Source organism: Seriola lalandi, unplaced genomic scaffold (genome assembly GCF_002814215.2).
Source record: "Seriola lalandi dorsalis isolate HSWRI2012SDOR001 ecotype SW California unplaced genomic scaffold, Sedor1 jcf7180002054529, whole genome shotgun sequence".
In the NCBI taxonomy this organism is placed as follows: Eukaryota; Metazoa; Chordata; class Actinopteri; order Carangiformes; family Carangidae; genus Seriola; species Seriola lalandi.
This window is the reverse complement of record NW_019525082.1, coordinates 298,926-322,798: the sequence shown is the minus strand read 5'-3', so window position 1 is coordinate 322,798 and position 23,873 is coordinate 298,926. Positions and strand designations below refer to the sequence as shown.

The 23,873-nt window shown below is 41.6% G+C and overlaps 1 protein-coding gene across 2 annotated transcripts in view; it reads left to right on the top strand.

Annotated features, from left to right (window-relative positions):
• Positions 1-23,873, top strand: part of kcnip3b (Kv channel interacting protein 3b, calsenilin) — a 43,382-nt gene that overhangs the window by 6,183 nt on the left and 13,326 nt on the right. Inside the window, exon 2 of one of the 2 annotated variants that reach the window (XM_023414473.2) lies at positions 8,119-8,293. In XM_023414473.2, the coding sequence (XP_023270241.1) occupies positions 8,119-8,293 (175 nt within the window). Of the gene's footprint in view, positions 1-8,118; positions 8,294-22,071; positions 23,725-23,873 lie in introns of those variants that run through there. The other variant, XM_023414476.2, reaches the window with a different exon arrangement.

Here is a 23,873-nt window from a genome sequence, read left to right as displayed (position 1 = left end):
CACACACACACACACACACACACACACACACACACACACACACCCACACACAGCATGCAGTCCATATGGAGGTGCCATCCTCCCACAGACACACTGATTCGCACTGACAGCCATACTGAGAGGCTCAAGCAGTCAGGACACAAATAGTATCAGCTCTCGACCATCAGCCCGCTCACATATTTTCTTCAGGATGCAGCAGACTTCATGTAAAGAGCCGCACTGAGCGAAGCCGTATCTGAAAGAGCATGTAATGTAATGAAGACATTCTCTATCAACTTAACGTTACAGTTGTGTTGGTTATGAGAGTTATGAGACTGCTCCTCCATAAGCAAGGACCCCATAGGTCGTTGGTGCAAGCAGCTTTATTACGACCCATTACGTTTCGTTATGTTATTCGTCATGACTTGTAGTGGTCATGTGACACAGCATCAGTCATTTCAGTCATTCCAGTGACAAAGCCCTCTAGTGGCTAATTAAGGAGGAAGTCAGGTGACGATGTTATAGCGATAAGGTCCATTTAGGGAGCGTCCCGTTTCAGCTTTGTTTCTAACGACGCTCGTTCTATAACCTTAACTACCTGTCTATTAATGAAACCATAGTTCAGGATATTTGATGTGGGGTTGTGTGAGGTAGTTATCTGTAGTCTGTAGTTATCTGTATTACCTGCAGTTTAAAGAAGCAGCCGGGGGCTCAGGAGCTGAGTGATGCGCTGCTGTGGACGGGGTCAGCAAAAAAAAAAAAAAAAAGTATTTTAGCCATTTAAAAAATGCCCACAGAATAAAACTGTTTGGGCTATATTTTGAATATTTTCACCGCTTTATCTTGCTGTCAAACAGCCCTTTCCTTTTCAACAAGTCTTCCAAACTAAATGATGTAATACATTGGTTTGTCAGGTTTTTCTGATCCTTTCTATAATAATTTCATATGGGAACAAAAACTACTTCGGTGGCTTGGAAATTGTGGTCATGATTAAAATAATCCAACATTAACTATTAAATGGAAAATAGGAAAAGAATAGAGGTCTCACATGTCCCAAGTCACATGTTTTAACCATCCATCTTCACAGACCTCCTGCCTATGAGGTTATGTGGCTATAAAACAACATTACACCACCTCTGCCTTTGTTCCACTCAGAGACACAGCTGACGGAGGTCCCTGTCAGGTAAACATAGCGATACGCATTTGAACAAATGGCAAATGCTATAGCTTTTCTAGAGAGTAGCCTACAGTCTTGAGGAGGTGGGTGGACAACAAAATGAAAATAGAGTTAGCGGTGTGTTTAAATCTGTCTCCCAGACACTGTGGTTATATGGATCTACTCCGGTCAGTTTAAGTCATAGGAAGTGGCAGCGCAGGACATTAACACCTAACAACACAGTGTGTTTGGTTATAAAATACTGATTTAAAAGACTGTTAAATATTTAAAAAGTAAACACATCCTGTCTAGTGTTTCAAGTCGCTGATGACTTCTTTTATTATTTAACCAAGACAAGAATTATCACCAACTGTAACCGAGTGCCGGGTGTGTTATGCAGATATGAACATTGTTCAGCTTTTTTAAAAACATTTCATAATTATGTTGATTAAAAAACATAATTAAGTCAACAGCATTATGTTTTTTTCTGTATATATCTGCTGTTGCAAATTAGTCGTACATAAACATAACTTCGGGGAGACACGGTTGCGTAAGTCTACTCCAGGGTTTACTAACCCTCTCCCACACAGATGCAGCACTCACACAGATTAAAAAAAAAAAACAAACATAAATGCAGAATACTTGAAAGAGCAGAGGCAGATACATCCAGACTTTTAATCCCTATGGGTCAAGCTCCAAAAGTGCTAGCTCCCACATTTCCCATAATACCACATCTTTATGTTAAACCTTCACTGTGTGGTTAACGTCCACATCTTCACGCCCAGTTTGTAGCTTGAGTTTTATAGCGAGTTTTGGCTCATTGTTTAGCTCTCTGATCCAAACATTGACTGTTGTGCTTCACTCTCACTGTTCTCAGCAGGCAGCTGTTTCCAGCTGTACGCTACCTGCTCAGCGCCCAACAGCAGACGGGTACAGGCAGCGACCCCGACCAGCTGGTACAAACATTTTGCAGCTGTGAGCCTGGTATTTCCCTCTGGAGTTGGTAGTGACCAAAAGCAGAGCTAAAAGAGAGTATTGAACTTACATAACTCAAAATGAATGATAATGCGGCTCCGTGAGGATGTGTAAATAAACAACTGTTTGGTTACTGCAGGTTTAACACAGCAGAGTCACACTCTCCCATTTTTATAACTCTAGGTATCATTATTCCCACCTACACTTAAACAACTGTCTTCCCTGTAGTTTGTGTCTACACATGATGCAAACAAAATGAGCAGTGGATCTGTTTGTCGTTCCCATGCAGCTTCACACCTGCATGGCAGAGAATTGAGACCATGTCGATCTTGCACACGGCTGCGCTCCTCTGCAGGAAATCCCCGGTGGTCGAAGTTACGTGCGAGAGGTTTATCAAGCATTAACTTTATCTCCCTTTGTGTTGTCAGTCCTTGTCATTGGGCTCCTCCTCTTGTGTGCTTGTCTCATTTCTCTCCATATGCAAGCACACATGGGCTTACACACACACACACACACACACACACACACACACACACACACACACACACACACACACACACAGTCTCCTTCCCTATATGTTTAGATCCCAGTTGGTATTTCTGCTTCACCTGGAGAGTTGCCTGGTGACAGGTAACATTATGGTGAGAGACGATGGGTGTGTGTGCAGGGGAGAAAGAGACGGAGGAGTGATTGACTGTGAAATAAATTGGAGGTAATGGGGAGGTGAGGCGATGGAGGGATGGAGGACAGATTTGCGCCAACATCCAGGGTGCAGAGAAACAATATGAACGGCTAATGAAATGACTGTTGTTGTTCGCGTCCTCCATTGTATTCATATGTGTGTGTGTGTGTGTGTGTTGGTGTATGTGTGAGTACTCTCATTTTCATTTCAAGTGAAATTAGGTTAGCTCTTTCAAATGTAGCCCGATGGATCAATTAGATCTGCGGAGAGTTTTATGAAGGAGCGTTGAACAATAAATAGAAATTGAAAGAGAAAAGGAGCGAAGGAAGGAATCAAAGCTTTGTGTTTTGTTTTTTTGGGATGAAAAGAGAAAGGAGAAAAGAAGCCACTTTTTTATTTAATGACATTGTTTTAATAAATTTTTTTCATGTAACTGATAGCTAACAGCTAATGCAAAGCTAGACGCTGTACGTGACCTTTTTGCTAAGTTACGTTGCTCCTAAGTACGAGAGCTGGGTGTAAAGTTATTTTTTTAACTACTAGAAACTAATGCAGCTTCTCTTTTTTCGTACCAATCAAGTGAAGTAACAGCTCATTGTATTAAAGTTTTGAAAACAAAAGAAAGTTTTGTGGTAGTTAAGACAAAAAGTAAAAGTAAATATGCCAAAAAAAAAGAAAAGAAAATAGAATGTGCTGAACTGAGTCACTTTATTTTACAGGTCAGGTCTGTGGAGATTAGGTATAAATATATGTTTCAAGCCCCTTTTCCAATGGTCAAATAACGGGCATTCACTCCCGGGTCAAATGACTCTGCGGTTATTTATCAGCTTGGCCGTGATGTAAACACAATACCCGGCTGAACACGCTAATATTCATTTGATGGTAAATAAATTATTTACATCTCAAAAATAGATAAGTAGACGATGAGAATAGGTCACTAGAAAGAAAGTTTAGTGGGACTGATTCAGAGTAAAACTTGTTACAAAACTCTGTTACAAAAAAGCAAGTTGTGTGACGGGAGGATTTTCCCTGAAGTAGCAAGTTTAAATACATTTTAACCTTGAGGAGGCGGCCAGGCAGAACAAAGGAACCTCAGCGACCCGAGTTTGAGTCATAGAGAGAGAGAGTCTGAGAACATGTGATCTGGGACACTGTATGTAGCAGAACATGAGACGGAGACATGCTGTATCTCCACCATGGCCTGGGAGAATGTTAATCACATATAACTTATTAATGGACACTCCCCTCCACTAATGGGATATTACACAACTACATCTCTCTCTCTCTCTCTCTCCCCCCCCTCCCCCTTTCCAATACTCTTTCACTCCATTCTCCATCAGTGTTTCCATCTTTTCCATCCCACGTTGTCACTAAAATTACATTCATGATGCTTCAGCTGCTCTAATTCTGTCAAAAAAATGTCTTCTATCTCAACTTTGCTTTATCAGCATGACCGTAATGACCAAAAAGAGTAGCTTGTGCAAGTTTAAAAATATTAAAGGAAGAAAAAAGAAGAAGATAACAAAGGGTTTACACCAGTGGGAGTCAAACAGTGGCCCGTGGGCCAAATCCGGCCCTCCAACAAAAATATGTGTCCCCCTCAACAAAAGCTTAAGTTTTTGCTTTCATAATTTACATCAAAACTTTTACATAATTTATGATAAATCTAGGAATGCATATACGAAGCTTGTATACATCCCAATAAATATGTTAATAATTTGCATTAACTTTTTTATTTTTCTCTGTTTATATTTTAGTTGGTCCAGATTCTCTGTGTGTTGGGTACAGTGGACTAACAGTGAGAGACCTCATGTAATGAGGCCGGGGTTTACGCTTCATGTAAACCAACATTCATTGAACCAACAACACGGCGACTGATGTTAAATAATTTATGTCAGAGCATAGCGATGTTCACCGCGTCGCTGCTCTGTGTTTGCTTTGAGCTTTATGGGTATATTCTCTGCCTGATGTGTGTGTGTGTGTTTGTGTGTGTGGTTCAGAGGCACACATTACAAGGGGGAAGTGCTGCCCCAGGACAAAGCTAGCTGAAGCGTTAAGAAGGAATAGAAGATAAAAAGTAGTTGAAATTGTTTGTGTGTGTCTCTGCGTGTCTGTGTGTGGCTTATGATTGTGAGCGCGCCTGCGTGTCCAGCGGTCCATGAATAAAAAACGAATGTAACACTGAATTTTCTTGTGTTTACACTGCGTCTGTCTGCATCGGTTTGTCCCGCGGCCTTCTCTTTCCAGTTTGTGACTTCCACTGAAAAGCCACGCTGAAAAACAATCCTTTTTTCTAATTTACTTCTCTGGAGAAGTGAGCCACCGCTGAGCTCTTTCCCGGCCTTTTTTCATATTACTCCTCCGTGCTGTACCAGTGTTGATCTTTGGATAAATAGATGTTGGTATAATTGTTTCCGTCATCTCTTTCCATTTCACTGTGTTGTCATTATGTTCGAGCCTGTGTGTTTGTGTGTAATCTATGCAGATGTTCACTCCTCTCTCTGTACATTTCCCTTCTTGTAGTCTTCTTTCCTTCCTTCCTTCCTTCCCGCCTTTTCCTTTCTCATTTTCGCTCTTTTTATCCGTCTGTTCATGTGGAAGATGCACGGAAATAGCCTTGCAGATGTATTCCCCAGCAAAGTGCTTTCATATCTTCATCTCCTCCGTCCTCCCATCCTCCATCCCTCCGTCCTCTGGCCGTCCTTTGCCCTTCTTCTCAGATAGGCCTCGATTCATTATGCTAATTGACTTCAGTTCTTCCAGGAACACGAACAGACCTTTTTCCCCATCACATCTTTTTCCTTTTGCTCCCTCTCTACTTTTCCTTTCTCCTTCTCTCTCACTATCTTCAAGTATACAGGATTTGCATGGTCAGACTCCCATGGGATCAAATAGCCGTTTAAAATCCTCTCTCTGTGTGTGTGTTGCTCTCCTCCTCCTCCGTCCTCCGTCCTCCCTCCTTTTCTCCCTCTCTTTTTCCCCTCTGTCATCCTTTGCTTTCCTGTCCTCCCCACAGAGTAAACAGAGCTTCTGTTTGTTCTGTGTTCACCTCTTTCATCTTCCTCCCCACACCCACTACAGTGTACACATGCATGTGTGTGTGTTTTCTGTGCATATGTGTGTGTGTTTTGCATGCGCCCAGCAGCAGCAGCAGCAGCAGCAGCAGCAGCCGAATACAGCTCCTTGAGAATTTAAAGAAAGACATTATTGCTAAATCAGATCACATCAGATCAATTCGGTGTTTGCTGTAAAAGAAACTGAATTGATGGCAAAATATGAAGGAAAGAAAGTGAAAAAGATATTAGAGCAAAAGTCTTCGATGTCAGATTTATCTCCGCAGATGAAAGAGGATAAACTCTGAATGTGAATGAGTTGGAAGGGAATGGTCTGGCATAGTAAGAGTCACGATGATGAATTGGAGCTGAATATGAAAATGAACAGAAACAGCCTTTTAATTACTCTGAAATTAAACCTTAGGGTAGATATTTCAAGGTGCGACAGTGCTTAACTCAGGAATATTAAATTCACCTCACCTGCACCCTGATTTCTAAGAAAGCTGATGTCAAGGTTTACGTCTTTAACCGGAACAAGCCTTTACGGCCCATTGCAGATGTGAACATTTGTTGATGAAGTGGAAATTAGCTCAGCTCCCTCTAAAACTAAAGATGGCTCACTAGTCTTTTTCCTGCATCCACTCAGTGGCAGTAGATTACTGTGAGCTGATGTATTTGCAGCCAAACTGTTGTAATCCGTCCTTATTAAAACATTTCAAGTCCATATGCTGAGTGAATGGCGACATGATGGTGTCGTTGGCTTATAAAACTTTGGGTATGGGGATCGAAGAGCTGTCCCAATGGTTTATTACTGTGGTAATTAATTAGTGATAATTGAATTGATGGATTGTTTTTTTTATGAACATGACAAGCAAGACATGAGGAAAATATTACAAATCACAACTCTAGCTGTAATGACATGTAAATTATCATCATCATTCTCACTTACATCAGTTAAAGCATGCCTTACTGAATATTGGATCTAATATGAATACAATCCAAAACAATCTAGCAGGCACTTAAAGCTGCTATAATCGGTAGTTTTGCATTAACAATGGCTCAAGTGGCTACATGTAATGTGATGTTTCATCAAGCTACTAATCTTCTGAGTGTTAAGCCATCTTGCAGCTCATTGTTTCAGATTTCCGACCCACGACACATTTTGGTTCGCTCTCACCGCTCCAATCACTGTCAGTTTTTCTCTTTAGCAGGCAGACGTTTTCAGTGGAAAAGGTCTTCTTTACCAATTCAGCTGCTAAAGAGCCAGATCTTTCCCTCAGGAGTTAGTAACCAAAACAGAGCAAGAAAGAGAGTTGAATATTATTATATCAACTTGTATTATAACTCATATACATTACATAAAGAGACTATATTATTATTGTTCACTGCTTGTTTCCACTGTCGCCAAGTGGCCAAAAAAAAAAATCTTGCGTCGACATCGGCTGCAGCTGAAGACAACAAATTTGAAAATGAAAATAAATCTGGGGGTGTGCAGTCAGAAAGAAGTGAGCTCATCACACCTCTGTAGCTCTATCCCCATCCCTGCTTCACGCTACCGGCTCAAGGCTACACACACGCAAATTTCTGACTCAACCGTCGGCAGTCTCGTTTGCGTTGTGGGTAACGTAGGCAACCAGGTTTTGACACTTTAAAAAAAGGCAATGTCTCTGTTTCTGTTGGGCCCGCAGAGTTCCCTTTAAACCAAATCAAATGTTATTATAATCGTGAAAAGTATTTATTTTTCAGTGGTTGTCTCTTTGTTCAGAGAAGTTGTGGTTTGGAAGAGAAAAGTCGACAAACATAAAGGCAGTGGTTAATGAGATGTCCGGGGAGCGTCTCACAGCCCTGAGGGTCTGTGCAGGGAGGGGGGGGGGGGGGGGGGGGGACCAGTCATTAAACTGTGGAGTGTGGCTGCTGTGTGCTGCCTGGTCATATAACAACAGGTTCTGAGGGATTTTTGCACTAAAGTACAAGTTTCCTTTTAGAAAGTGGAGCTATAGCAGGCAGTATAGTTGGGCACGAACTGTCCTCAAAACCTCAGATAACAAAAACTTGATAAAATACCACAGATCTGCTGAGCTGAACTCTTTTTGAACCTCTCTAAAGTGTTCCTGAAACACCTCCAGATCAGAGGATAATCATATTTTCCCGGCACACGCATAATCTCCTGCTTAATTTAAAGATCTCAGCTAGTTTGTTTAATTTCCATATCGACCTGAACTCTCTTCTCTCTCTCTCTCCCTCCTCGTACTCCATCCTCCCCTCCCTACAAGGTGGATGGCAAGGTGGTCGATGGCAGCCTGCTGGGAGACGCCAATGGCGTAGAGCCTGCGCCGGGCAGAGTGAAGGATTCTGGAAAATGGCAGAAGCCGCGGTTCTCTCGGAAAGCGCTGATGAAATGCTGCCTGGTCAAATGGATCATCGCCAGCACACAGCCACAGGACAAAGGTGAAAGGGGGGAGAATTTGATGTTGAATGAGTGTGATTTGTAAGCAAGACTAATGGTGTGGTGAATGCACAACAAATGTGACTTACTGTATTTAAATTGATGTTTAAATCGACTGGCTGAACCTCCCCTGGCCTCCTGAGGTCCCTGTGGGCACGGCTGACTCATTGTGCCGGGCAGTTGACCTCAGGGTCAAGTACCCAGAGATCAGTTGCATACACTCATTTATCAAATGTCTCTACACCCTCGGTTCACCATTAATATTCTCTACGCAGACCTGAAAGACTCTGATACACCATCTCCTCCACCTCTGTGCCTCCAACACATTTACATGCACTGTGGACCACAACTAGAATAACTTAGGTAACGCTGTATAATAAAGCCCACAATTTACACTATATAACTTTGTTGTATCCATCATGTTCCAGTATAATTCTTACTGGTTCCTACAGGTACTTAAATGTGGGAAGAAAACATGACGATGGGAAACAAGGGAGTAACAACAATTTTACTATTTCTGTTAAGGCTGTGTAGCTACAGGCTGCAGGACTGGAAAACAAACCTTGTGTTTACTGTGTAGTTCAAGTATAAAAGGGGGAGAGCAGCCACAGATTATGTAACAGCACACATACATAGATTAGCCATGTTGGATCCACCTCAAACTATATGTTATATTATATATATTATGACTTTATTATTCTATTATTATTTCCTCCCCTCATGAGAATAGAGGCCTATATATAGCTGTGCATTTGAGAAAGGTATGTTTGTTTTCTACTTCAGCGTACCTGTTAAGAGCTGCGGATAGTACAGATAGTACACTAAAGGAGAAGACATAGTGTGACATAAATAAAATAAATCCCTTGAGTGTGGTTTTAGCTGTCTGCCAAAGACACACTTGTAAATTGAGCCCCCCTTTGGTAGATTGTATTGTCTCCTACTCATGACAATAGTGTTTGATAAGGAGTGAAATTAGTTTTTTACATTACACAGTCAGAATAAGTTCTGTGGGCAGTAAGATGTGTGACTGTTCACCCCCCTTTTTACTCATTAATTAAATGTTAACAACGAGGAAACTTCCGTTTTATTTTCCAGCACTGGTACCCAGAGGCACCCGGCCCTGACAAAAATACTTTAATTTGCTATAATTTATTTTTCTTTCCTTTTTAAAATGCCAAATGTTACTCCCTTGTTCCCCATAGTCTTGTTTTTTTCCCCACTGCACCTCCACTTGGGTACCAGTAAATGTTTTAATGGTTCCTGATTCATACAACAGAATTACACCAGCTGTGTTATCAATTGTAACCAGAGCTAAAAGGCTCATAAGGACTTCCTGACTGTTGTCTCTATACCTTTCTGGATCCAGTGTGTTGCTTGGACCGGGCTCCAGACCTGTTCTGCTCATGGAGTTAGTGTCAGTGCTCCACCCAGTGGTCCAGCTGTGACTGTGTGCACTTCATCTTTTGCCTGCAGGGAGAGAGAGAATAAGAAGTGTTTCTGAATGAAAGCACTCGCTGTCTGCTAAGCTCTCAGCATTGTAACCCACTAATGTATACTTATAGTTTAATCCACTGAGATCACACTTACCACCAAGATAGGGAAATAGATACCTAGTTTTGTTTAAATAAAGGCCATATTCATCAGGAAGCAAACACCATGTGAGGCAACAGAGAGTTTGTAGCAGGTCACAGAAACGTGAGAGCTAAACTCAGTCTTATAAGACCTGCCCTCGTGTCTTATCACGCAATCCTGTTTATCACACACACGCACACGCGCACACACACACACACACACACACACACACACTTGGTATCAGGTTGGCTTCTCCTCTTCCTCGTCCTCCCTCGGCTCCAGCAGCAACACTTCACTAAGTGCTGTCATCGCTTTTTGTTGTTGTTGTTGTTTTCCCTTTTCTTAGAGCTTCACCAGACAACTTTTCACTTTAGTGTCCCCAAGTGGCCACAACAGATAACTGTTTGCATTTGTTTTAATTTTAAAGAACTTTTACCATCTGCAAACGTTGTTTATCTGTGCTGAATGTGGGGTGGAGATGCAGAGACACATGTTTCTGCTGCAGGTTCAGGTATTGTCGGTCCAGGATTTTTGTTTGGACAGTGGGATCACTACTATGCTTCAGGGAGAGCTTTGCCCATCGATTCCTTGTACGCCTGAATTACATGTACTCAGTCCAGTGTGTAGCTAATGCACTCAAAACTGAAGGGAGGTGTGCTGAACTGCACAAGGTTGTTGACAGTAAACAATCATAAAAACATGCAAAATTGCCGGAGCACATCGTGTACTTATGTAGTGCATATGCTGCATCTGCTCGGTGGCTTCCTACATCTAGTATATGTATATTATATACTATATATATAGTATATATTAGTGAATTGAAGAGGCTGCTCTCAGCTGCAAATGTAGTTTTAACTTTCCCTGATGCACACTAACGCACGTAATCTTTTTTTCTGTCTTTGGTTGCCAAATCGGTGAAAGAGCTCTTTGTGCAGGTGAAATAGGAGCACAGTGAGTGAAAACCAGTCACAGAGAGAGAGAAAGAAAAGCAAGGCTGTGATGGGATCTATTTCATCTCAGCAGTGCTGAGGCAAGAGAGGTTCAGCATTGTCGGTGGGCAAGCCCTCACCTCTGTAATGGCCAGGAGCTAAAAATAGCAGCACAGAGACGGAGATGTGTATCAGAGAGCGGTGGTGTTGTTGGTGGTGGTGGTGCTGAGGCAGTTGCTGTGGTTTAGTTTAGATGAGGAGGAGCTGAGATAGCGAGCAGGGATGGGCAGGTAACTGCCCAGTTTGATAGACTGCTGGACGTGAAGTACTACAGCTGAGGGCGTGTGGAGAATAAACTCAGCAGATGTAGACAGGATGCTTGTGTTGACTACAGAAGGAGAAAGAGAGAGTGAGGAAACTGTGTCTGCAGGCACAGAAAACACAGGGATGTTATTCTGACCTGCTGTGCAACTAATGATTGTTTTTATCGACGAATTGGTCAGTTATGTTTACAGGCAATCGATTAATCATGTCCTTGTTGTTGTTTCTGGAGGTTTAATGATTTCCACATTTTGTTTTTTTTTATGGATGGTTCTCATGTTATATAGAGTCAGTATCTTTATGTGTGACTGTTTTATGCCCTTAGGTAATGATATAGAGGTTAAATGATGAGAGAGAGAGAGAGAGAGAGAGAGAAATGACATGAAATAAAGGTCCATGCTTCATGTGAATGTTTTTAGGAGGAAAAGAAAAAAAAAAGCTTTTTAAATTCCTGCAGCAGAGTTATATTTGTGGCAGTGTGGAGGAGGCTTTGAAACAGCAATTAGACCATCACGTAAGGGGATAAAATGCAGAAAAAAATTTAATTTCACAGGCAAATAAAGAAATAATGTGAAAAACATAGTGTAATCAGAACATTTTAAAAGATTTTCCTGATGGATGTTGAGGGAACTGATGATCCCAGAGTCCTGGCTACAGTCCTGATCATTTAGTTCAGTGCTTCAGTCCTTTTTGTTTTGTGCAACAGCCCTGTCAGATGGGTTGGTACTGTACCCCTTCATCAACACCACCGGTCATGTTACAGATGTGTTTTTAAACTGGATGTTATGTAACACTATCAATTATATAAAGGTGGACATTGCTACCCTCATTTTCCTTATACACATCATGGTGAATTTGTAATTGTGGATGTTTAGGTTTTTAGATCTTTTTCATTGTTTGGTGAAGTTTGTTTGTAAGACCATTTCTCCCACCAGCAGAAGCTTCTCACGATAGATCTTGATGGCTGTTCCTCGCTTGCTGACTGGTTTTTACTGCTCTCACTTGCAGCACAAAGTGTTCAGGTGTTTATGTCTGGCAGAACGTGATGCTGTCACGCTTACACCACAGGTACTCCATGTGGAGTAGATGATCTGAAGCTTTGCAAAATGCCCATCACTGTTTTTTGGAGCCCAAGGTGACATCTTCATATTGATTTTCTGTTGATCAACTAATTGTTTCCTTTCCAACCCAGAAATGTAGTTGTATCTGTCAAACATACAGCCCTCTGTGCTGGATAGGTGCGGCAACATTTTTCACTTGACAGTGAGAAATTAAACTCAGCACAAAGTTTAATCTGTAAATGAAGTTACTCACACACCCTGGAAGACGAGTCAGATAATGAAGCCATATAAGAGACAAACTGGGGAGATATGAATGAGTGTAATATGAAAAGTGTAACATGAGTCGGATTAGATATGGAAGCGAGACAAAGGGAGGGAGGGAGGGAAGTAGCGTGGTGAGATTTCTTCACTGAACTGTCAGATATTCCTACGCCGGCTTGGCTTGTGTCTGTATGTCTTTTGTCTGCCAGAGAAAGTGAGGTGAACTTCAGAGGGCGAGCGTGTCCCAGTGACCATGCAGCGCCGTGGCCTAATGAAGGGTGAAACAGGAGCGGTGTTAACAAGTGTCAGTGTAGTGTGTTGTGGTTTGTCAGGGTCGGTCATATGAAACGACAGCGACCAGAGCTTCAGGACGGACCAAACATCACAGCGATTCAATTCACCTCCTCCGAGGGCGACAAGGGTAGAGGAGGGAGAAACAAGTGAAAGAGGAGGGAAGAAGAAGAAGAGGAGGAGGAGGAGGAGGAAGAGGAGGGAGTGAACATCACCTGTATGCAAACTGGGACACTAGTTTAAAAAGGAGTGTTAGTGTGTTATCTAAGGCGGGACAGGCAACATTAGACCAAGGAAACATCCTCTGGACTGCAAGAAAATCAAAGAAAAAAGTACTTCTGCAAGTTTTTTAGTGCGCCCTTTAAACCAGTCTCTTTATTATTTTGGTTGAAGCCTTTTTCCTTTTTATTCTCTTCCCATTTGTGGGCTGGTTTGACTGGTTTTGTTTTGTGAGACCCTGTATTTTCCTGTTGTTGACACTGTTTGGTGGTGGTGGTCCAGGAGGTCAAAGTTTAGAGGATGAATTCGTGCAGGGCGGAGTGTGAAAGGGAGATCACCAAGCTGCTGCGCTGCTTCTTTGGCTTCATCACTGGGACGGTGGTTAAAGGTATTTTCTATTTTATTCTGCTGCTTGTTGGTCTTTCTGGTCTTCAGAAGTCAAATGGCTTTCATTAATGGAAACTGTATTTTTTTTTTACAACAAAAACATTGAGGTGGATGTCCATTTACTGGTACTGGAGTAGTGTTCAGTCATTGAATACTGAAGCAGACAGTAACTAAGTAGCTACTGTACTTAAGTAAAATTTTGTACTTAATGTATTATGCCACTTATACTAGTACTCCACTACATTTTGATACCTTTAGTTACTTTACAGCTTCAGATGACTAACACAAAATATGAATTCATCATTCACTTCTCCACTGTCCATCTGCCAGCTGCAGCTTACAAATTAACATTGTTCATTTAAAAACATATGATGCATTTGTAAAATACAATACAAAACCTCTTACAGTGTTTACCTGGGGTCCTTTGTCATATTTCAGATGTCTGTGAGTTGCAGCATTTCCACCAAAGAGACTTTCCCCCTCTAAACATCTCAGATAGATGGGTTTCATTTAAATAACATTTTGAGGCAATTATACAATATTTCATAAAAACAGATTCAGGAAGATAAAAAAAAAACAAAAAAAACACAAATTTGTGCAGCAGAACTTTTTTACTTTCCTACCCATTGATCGTCTCCTGACCCCTCCAATTTATTGAACTGAACCATTGAACAACTGTATATGAAGTAGTTAAACCTAACTCCACCTTGAGCAGCTGCAACAGTAAATTGCTGCGTACACACTGATGCATTAATATTAGCAGTTTAATACGAGAATTTATCAGCCACAGCGGGCAGGTACTTTTGATACTTTAAGTACATTGTGCTAATACTTTTACTTTGATGTACTTTTACTTCAGATTCAATAAGTGCGTCCTGTGTGTTTTTCCTTCTGTTTATTCCTGAATGAAAGGAGACTTCTGTCTTTTTTTTGAAGTAAACTTTTATTGGGTTTTGTCCAATCAGTGGCACCTTGTCCAAATCAGGATTTTTATTTTTATTACTGGTCTGTTCATCTTTTTTACCAGTCTGTCCTTCTTGGGTTAGTCTGCGTGTCCTTCCGTTCATCATTGATTAGATGTAAGTCTATCCTCTGTCCTCCTCCTGTGTCCTGTCCTCTCATCCAACGACCACATCGCTTCATCCAGCCACTGTCGGCTGAATCAGCAGTATCCCCCTCATCCCCGCTGTTTCCTCTTTATCCACACTTATCCCTCTCTTTACTTTCTTTTTTAAACGTTGTCCTCTCCTGTCTGAAATCTCCTGCTGTTTCCCATGTCTGAGATTCTCCTATAGTATGAGCAGAACACATCCTCTGGGTGCAACGTTTGCTCGTCCTCTTTAGAGAGTCGACAGGAGACAAGGAGACTTGATGATAAATGTTCTCTGCAGAGGATAAACTGCCCTCTTTTGCTTCCTGCTTTGGTTGGCCTCTCTGCATTGTACACTCCCCTTTCCACTTCCCAGTCTGAATCTCCATAATGGGATCCTGCTCAGGTAAGGGTTCAGGTCTCCACTGATCCATTAGCGAAACCTAACTCTGCCTTCAGCTCGGAAGAAGGAGGGGAGGGGAGAAAATAGAGATATTTGGGTGTTGGATAAAGAGAAATGAGAAGAATAATAAAAAAAGACAACCAGGGCAGAGAGGAGAGGAGAAAATGAGCTTTGATTAAGAAGTCCCTGTTTTAATTACACAGCTAAGGCTGGCTTTGAACCTGCCTGGCCGAGGTGGTTTTATGAAAGGAGATTATCTCTCATGGAAGTGAGACTGGGTTTGGTCTTAACTGGAACTAATTCAGCAGCTGAACGTGCGAGTCAGAGATAGCAGGATGACCAAATGTTATATTTCTGCAGCAGGTTTTACTGGAGACGCCTCTCAGCTAATTAAGATATCTGCGGTGTTGTTTACTGAATTCAGAGAGGGAAGTTTCATGTTTACACTCGGCGCAATATCTGAGGAAAAGTTTGCATCTTCAGTCCCTGCAGCAGGTTGTTAGGGAAGATGTGAGCATTAAAAAGACATGGCAGGTGTAAGCAGCAGCAGTGTGTTAAGTCCTGGAGGCTCACTGTTTGAGCCACATCCACAAATACATGCACTCGCCATGCACCATATTTCCACCTGTGTGTATGATGACATCACCTGTACAATATACAGAGAATAATAGGCAGGCCTCAATGCTGCAATCTTAATATTTCTTCGCAGCTTGTTCTTCTCCACGTATTGGCTCTTACTAATCAATCATTTCTCTGTGAAATGCAGAAAATGATGATGTGACAAACCACAGAGCATCCACCTATTGGTTTGCAGCTGAGTAAGCTTATACACGGTCTTGGAATAGTCCGAAAAATTTGATCCGTTTTCTCAAGTTTCATTTCCATCATGATTGTGTTAGTGAATGAATGTGCGCTGGTCTTTTGCTCTGCTGTGTTGCTTAGTGTCCATTGTCCTCTAGTGGTCGAGGTGGATATTACATCGGTGCTGAGGAACAAGAATATTCTATATTGCAGGTCTTCAGCTAATCGTTTTCTTTATTATCACTTAATTGATTGGAAAGTAAGAAAGCCGCTGTGGTATCTTAAAGGAATAGTTCTTTATTTTGGGAAATACACTTATTCACTGTCTTGTCGAGAGTTAGATGAGAAGACACAAAAGATAAGGAAGTGGACGAACCCTTGGAAAGAACCAAAATATACCAAATATAATATGAAAACAACACAAGTGGTGTAAGACGGAAATGAACAACACGACATCTCATTGCAACAGTTTGGTCAATGCATTCAAAGATCACAACCAAGAACTCTCCTATCTAAGAATTACTGTAAATATCAACCATCAAAGAAAAAGAAAAACATTTTGGGAAATATACTTTGAAATTCACCTTCTTCTTTACACCACTCTTATAACTGTTAATTGAAAATAAGGCTACAGTGATGAACTATTTCTTTATGGTTGACATAAAATTCACAAATAGGAAAGTCTTTGATTGTGAAGTTTCAAAACATTTACCACTCTCAATGTCAACCAGTTCATCATCTTCTTACAATATGTTATGAATGCGGCATAAGATCTTTATTTTATTTTGTTTCATATTATATTACCGTATACTTGTGGTCCTTCCGAAGGGTCTACCCACTTTTTATGGCCTGATTGAGGGTGGTGTAGTTTTGTTGTGGTCATGAGAAGCTCTCTGAGACTCTTCATGTCAATTGTGTGAATCCGTACAAATAACACAAACTTTTCTTGCCTTGAGTGAGTCATCAAAATACTTTTTTTTTTTCCGCTCTTTGTTGGTAGTGTGAGTATAACTTGATTCACTTCCAGATTGAAATGAAGCGTAGTGTCCATAATAACTGTGTACTTCTCTGCCACTTTCAGTACACTTTCAGGCTAATGCAGATCTAAACTGTAACAGCTAAAAGCATTCTTGCCTTCATTTGATTTTCATAGCAGTGTCAGGTTTTGTTGTTGTTGTTGTCGTCATTGTTAATGCTTGGCATTTGCATCTGCTGGCAGCTAAGTGACAGCTTTTTTTTTTTTTTTCCAACTGTGTATTCTGTTACTTTCTTGACACCAACAAACCACCATCTTTGGTTTTAGGCTCCCATGATGGAGCTGAGTGAGCTAGCTGAAGTGAGTATCTGGACCTTTCTGTTTTAAAACATGTGACGCCAACAAGCAAGTTCAACACACTCCTCCTAATAAAGGGTGAAGTCCAGGTTGGAGTGTTACTGGAGGCCATTGTGAAACAGTATTGCACTATAAATGTACTGATACTGATTAAAAATCAGCGATACCGTAAACAAGAGTTAGATTAAAGATATTGTAAAATGAATTAGTACAGTAACAAAAACAATGGATTCACGGGAGTATAACCTAGTTTTCAAATCATTATCATACATTATCATACATCATAAATTATCCCTCAGGCCAGGAAGAAGCAAAGTGTCACCAGTGAAAAATCAACATTAAGTTTCCATAGAGAGCCGAAAGTGAAACCAAACTTCTGGGTTATTTTCCAGAACTAAGAAAACCTTATTAAAAATCCCATTCACATTTGTTACTACAGCAAGAACAGAGACTTTCTGAAACAACAGTATGTTGTTTGGCTCACTTCATATGGTTAGATAAGACAAGTATTTAGATAAGTTTTTACACTACAGAGATTACAATTAGAAAGATTTTAAATTAACCTGGAACTAGACAGAACTGCCGTTTGCTCACAAAGTAACTGTTGTTTAACTTTGTTTACAAAGGTTTCAACTCTGTGTAGCAACTGCTGTACTTAATGGTAATTTGCCTGAGCATATGGAGAATAAACCCCCGTGTTTCAGTGTCATTTTTTCAGAGAGACCAGTAAGAGCTGTTGAATGAGATTACAGAGGCTAGAGGAACACAGCGTTGGCCAGATGTGGCACCATGTCTTTGGTTCTCTATAGGAAGTACAACACAGTAACTAATCTGGTAAACATACACTTCTAGCCAATATGAGTAAAATTAGTAAAAATGTTGACAGTTAGCCCCTAATCTAACAGTTAGTTAGTGTTGTGTTAGCAACACATTAGCCTCTGTAAGATTATACAGTGGCTAGCTTAGTTAGCAGTAGACTAAATTAACAAGTCATCAAACCAATCATCAACACAAAGAAAAAGAATGTCAGTTAAACTGCCATGGAACTTGTCAGTTAGTGGTAGCTATAGCAACAGAATGTTCAACTGAAACCAACTGCTGTTGCTGGGAGATTTACACATTTACAGTTTCTCACTTGGCAGACACTTTTATCCAAAGCAACTTACAAGTGTCCAAAGGACACGTTGGCACGAGGACAGGAGGAGCTGGGGATCGAACTGCCTGCCCTGCGCTCAGGGGACAGCCACCTGTTGTTGTGACCCTTTCATCTTTAGTTTTTAGAGAATCTGGTTGTGGTAGGATTGGCTGAGGAACTTTGGCTACTGGTTTCACACAGGAAACGACCGGCGTTCTCCAGTAAGAAAGTCCTGTGTTTTGATTGGCACAGTGCATTTTGGTCCTCAGGGTTGTCCTCACATTTTCCACAAAATTCAAGATAGCGTGATAGAAATGACGTAATATATAGAAGTTTATCCATTTTGCCCACCCCTGAGAGACAACAGATGGTTGCTAGGTTTTCCAGAAGCACCCAGGAGTATGAATTTATTAAAGAGTTTATTAGAGACATACGTATAGGAGTTATAGTCATGTTTCTATGCGGAGAACGATCAGACGAGAGGAAGGGAGTGAGACAGATGAAGAAAAAAAAAAAAGGTGTGGAGGTGTGTGATGTGAAAGGTCAGAAGCTCTGCAGAGCTGTTTGATCCCTGCCTCTTTTTTAACTCTCTCTCTGTGACGTGGTGTCACAAAACTCAAACAGATTTTCAAATGTGGCCTCTGGCAAAAGCACCTGTACGCACACACACACATACACACACACACACACACACACACACACACACACACACACACACACTCACTCACACTCTCACTCACACATTACGCCAGTGTCGGGCAGTTGCTCTTGTCGATACTTGAGATTCAGACTTTCAAGCTTTGCTCATTTGCCTTCTTTCAGACTGAGCTGAGACTTTTAGTGCCAGGAATCAAACTTAGCAGCTCAGCAATTGAAAGCATTCTGTTAGCATTGATCTCCATGACTGAGCTTTCACATTTAATCTTTTGAAGTTTGGATCTTGTCTCGTTTGACCTCTTTGGGTTTCCCGCAGTATCCAGAATATCTCATAGCAGCTTGTTAGCAGTGCTAGCCTTGTTGCTGTGGTAGTTGATCGGCATTATGGGAGCTGTGATGGCTGCTCTCTCTGTGGAGGCCAGGAGGCGCCTCTCTCGGCCCAGCTGCCTCTCTCACTGCGGCCACAGTGCGGCCAGGTACCATCGCTCAGGTAGGAATTCATGTGGTTTCACCTCCGCATTATTAGCTGTTGTCACTCCATCACTCCTCTCTGTTCATCACTCATTTCTTCACTCTTTCTTCCCCCTAATAAACTGCTTATTGATGGCACTGGACAATAATTCAGTGTTACTGAATACTGATATCACAACAATATGATAATATGTCTAAATTATTGATGTCTAATTAATTGCAATTAAAACTGACAGAATTAGTTTTTATGTCAAGATTTAATTATACTAAACATAATTTAGATTATTTAATATATAATTTTGCAACTAGGCTATATGACACACAAACTTATTGAGAACATGATAAGATCAACGTCAGTCATATCGCCTTTTTGTATCCACAGGATTCTTGTTTTTGTAGACTGTGGCCACATCTTTGGTGATAAATGCGCAGTTAGGTATTTGTCTTAAAATTATAAAAATTATATTGTAGTATATATATAACTTCTCCCATTAACTGCTAACATTAGACACGTCATTACATCTTATATTCCAGAGGGTTTTTTTAATTGGTGTAATCTAACTAACTTCTATTAGTGCAGTGTAGTTTTGAGGTATTTGTATATTACTTGAGTATGTCACTTTAATGCGACTTTATACTTTATGACATACATATCTTGTTATAGATTAAGCTACTCAAAAGTTCTGTGGTAAAAATAATAATCCAATAATATAATGTGTGATATGGTCTGTTGCTAATAACTAAGCATATGACAAAGCAGCTTGGTACTACTTCCAGCACTGGAAAAATCCTTCAGAAACTTTTGAGAGTTGGCTGCGGGTTGAATTGCTGAGTCCCTGATGTGTTAGTTTTGTCAGTGAACAAAAAGCACTGCGTTTAAACATGTGAGAATAGAGTTATTGTCCATGATTTTTACAAAGGCGTCTATGCATTCAAGAGGTTGAAATGTCAACTTAGTGTGTCTTCCTCTCTGACTGTGGTGAAGACTGATGATCTTTGCTGACGTGTCTGACTGCGAGGAAACAGTCTGGGACCTATCTCCCTATTTACTGACTGTTGTGTCAGCAGGCAGCACCAAGCCTACCTTTTAAAAACCTGTTAGTATCCTAATGGCCTGCCCAGAGGAACCAGCACACACACACACACACACACACACACACACACACAAACTGACTACCCTCACATCGATATGCAAGAGCACAAACTCAAATGCACATAAATAGATCCAAACACACACACACACATTCCTAAAACATCAGTATGCACAGAGATACCTACATGCATGGTGAGTTGTGTGTTTTAGTGTGTGAATGCCTGTCACTTGATCCACTATTCCCCCACAAACTGGCAACTGAAATGTAAATTTGACCTTCAGGCTGATTCATCCGCCGTAAAGATCGCTCCCAACACTCACTTATTAAGCAGCAGTAGCAGTAGAGACTGAAAATAGATTTGTGATTTTATGATTAATGGTTGACTTAGATGGTCGACTTTTTTCTAATAAAATGTACGAAGAGGAGAAAAAAAGGGGGTAAGCTCCGCCACCAACACCACTTCACCACAAAGGTATTGATTTCTCTCACTCTGGCCTCCCATCTGTGTCTCCTATCTCCAACCAAGTCAATGCATACACACACACACACACACACACAGACAAACACACGGACAGACAGACAGAAAGACAGACAGAGACACACACACACACACACACACGCGGACAGACAGACAGACAGACACACACACACACACACACACACACACACACATATCTCCATTCCTCATCTTATCTTGATGCATTAGCAAGTGCAGAGTCATCAGTTATCCTCTCTTGACCTGCTAAACATACAACATACAACCAGACGACACTTTACACACACCCATGCTCACACACACTAATAATGTTCTTGCGTGTCATCTATGTTAAACTTTTGCACATACTCTCATGAATCGTGACAATTTTGAGAAATTCCTAATTTAGCAATATATTTATATTATAACATTCAGGATTCTTCTTCATTCAGACACTTGAATGTCTTTGGTTCGCAGAGGAAAGATAAACATAGATGAAAGCAGAGGGGCTGCAGAGGAGTTAGAGAGCGGGGGAGGTGGGGTGTCCCTGCTATTTGATCTCTGTGTGCGAGTGTGTACGTGTGCATGCCCACACTAAACATATCTGGGTAACGGGGGCAGGGCCTGAGGTTTGTCTGGGAGAGGGGGGGGTGGCATCACTGTGGCTGCCCTCTCCCCTTCGCCAGAGTCAGAAGGTGATAGGTAGTTGGCTTGTTAGTATCATAGATGGAGTACAGGTTCAGGGCCCCTGGATCAGAAACTCTGTATGAAGCACTTCCTGTTGGAAAGTAAATCAAATGAAAACACAAAGAGACACAACATTAGACGCAGGCCGAGACGCAAACCGACAAAAATGAGACACACAACAACTTAAAAATAGACACTAAATGATCACAAAGAGATGCAAAATGACTAATATCAGACATAAAATGATAAGGTAAGAAGTAGGGCAAAGCAAACACAAAAATAGGCAAAACAACTATAAAGACAAAAAATGACCACAAAGAGACACCGAATGATCACAGAGATGACAAAAAGATGCAATACAAACACAAAGCCTCTGGAAGTAGAGAGAGAAGACAAAGAGGTGATGTGGTGGAGAAAGAAGGGACAGTTTTTAGAGGAAAGAAGAAACCGAGCAGAGGAGGAGAGAAAGTCTGCGGTTGGCCAAAGTTATGGAATGACAGCGGGAAGAGGAGGAGGAGGAGGAGGAGGAGGTGGCAAGCTCCAGGGCGCAAAAGCAAATCAGATGGACAGACGAAGAAAAGGAGGAGTGCAGTGGAGTAAGGAGAGACCACAAGAAGGACAAGATGGGTGGAAGGTTTAAGGGCACTTCAGTTTTAAACCTCGGCTGGGAGCAAGTGCTGACTGAGTGAGTCGAGGGAGGAAAAGTTGCAACTACAAGCAGCAACAGATACGTTCAGAAAGCGGCAGAGACCGGGGAGTGATGGCAAAGTATGTGCGGAGGAGGTAGACACCGGGGGAGGAGGTTTCATTCCCCATAGCTCCTCTCAGTTTCTCAGGATTTCCCTCCCTGGACACAGCTGCTGCTGCTGCTGCTGCTGCTGCTGCTGCTGCTCTAAGTGCCTTCTCTCCAGAGCCATACTCTTCCATATCTGGACCTGGATTTGGACGAACAGCGAAGTGGACTGAATCAGGCGGGACAACAACACAGAACCCGAATTTAACTATCTGTAAGTCCGTCCTGAAAGGTGTTTGGTGGAGCAAAGGATTACCAAGAGAAATACAGCATGAGAAAGCAGAACAAGGGGTTACTTAGCTGATTTAAAATGTCACAAGTCCCATAAGTAAATACGTTACTTTTTGTTTTTGGATTATTTGGACAGTACAGCTTTGTTCTACCAAGGTTTCATTATGCATGGAAGTCTGCTTTTTTTATCTTGACTGACAGGTCTGTTTTAGGAGATTGTCTCATCCTGAATATTGTTACTGTGAATATTATTGCAGATGTCGCAGAGACTACATAGTCGGATTGCCCTCAGCTTGCAGATACAGATTGTTTATAGTATGTTCTAGAGCTGAGGTTTCAGAAACTGCTTGTGTGGTTGGCGAATATAATGGGGTAATTTATCTACAACTGCTAATGTCATTTTGCCATTTTATGGCATGGAAGATGAGAAGACTTGAGTATTTCATGTTCTGTTCTCTGTTCTGTATTTCAATAAGTTGCTTGCATTCAACCGGACTCTCTCCTGCCTAGTGGGAGCGTAGGAAAATGAAAATGGACACAGAGGCTGCACCAAACTGTTTGCTTTTCCCAAACAACATTTTCATCTAAAACCAAGATGTGATTTACGAGTGTAAACTATGACGTGAATGATGATAATAGCTGTTTGGATTAAGAGGATGAGCAGTAACTTGCGTCTTTGCCAGTCTGAGCTCCTCAGAGTGCATGCGGGAAGAAAGACTGAAAAGTGACTCTAAACGTCTCCTTTAATGCGCTGTGATAAATGGTTCATGACACAACCCCTATTTTCCCTCATGGGTCCACAGAGGGAGGTTTTCCATATATGTCGACTTCCACATATTTTCCACTTCAGCATCAGTGTTGACATTGGAGCAGCCTTCATCCAGCTTGCTGGCCTGGTTCTCGTGCTGTATCCTGGGCCTGGAAACAAACCCATGCAGTCACCTACCACCCAGACTGGTTCCTGTCACATCTTGGTTCATCTCTGTTGAAAACACTTGTTGTTGACTAGCCTGGCCCCGCATTACTCGGGCCAGCCTGGGCTTCCTTCCTTCCTCCCTGAGGCCAGGCCTTCTCGTGTTGGCTTGGCCCTGAGCGGGCTCCCCCTGTGCTGCAGTCATGGGGATTCAGGGAATGGAGCTGTTTGCCATCGGAGTGGTCATCATCCTCTTCATGGCAGTTCTCAAGCAGTTTGGCATCCTGGAGCCCATGTCCTCGTTTGAAGGTAAGGGCCCACCCGAGGCCCCTCTACTGGCTAAGTACCTGCAGTGGTGATACTGTTATCTACTATACTATACTGTACTTATTATGACTTACTACTGCAGTTGATACTTTAAGCTCCCGTTTAAGCACTATATAAACATTCAATAAATG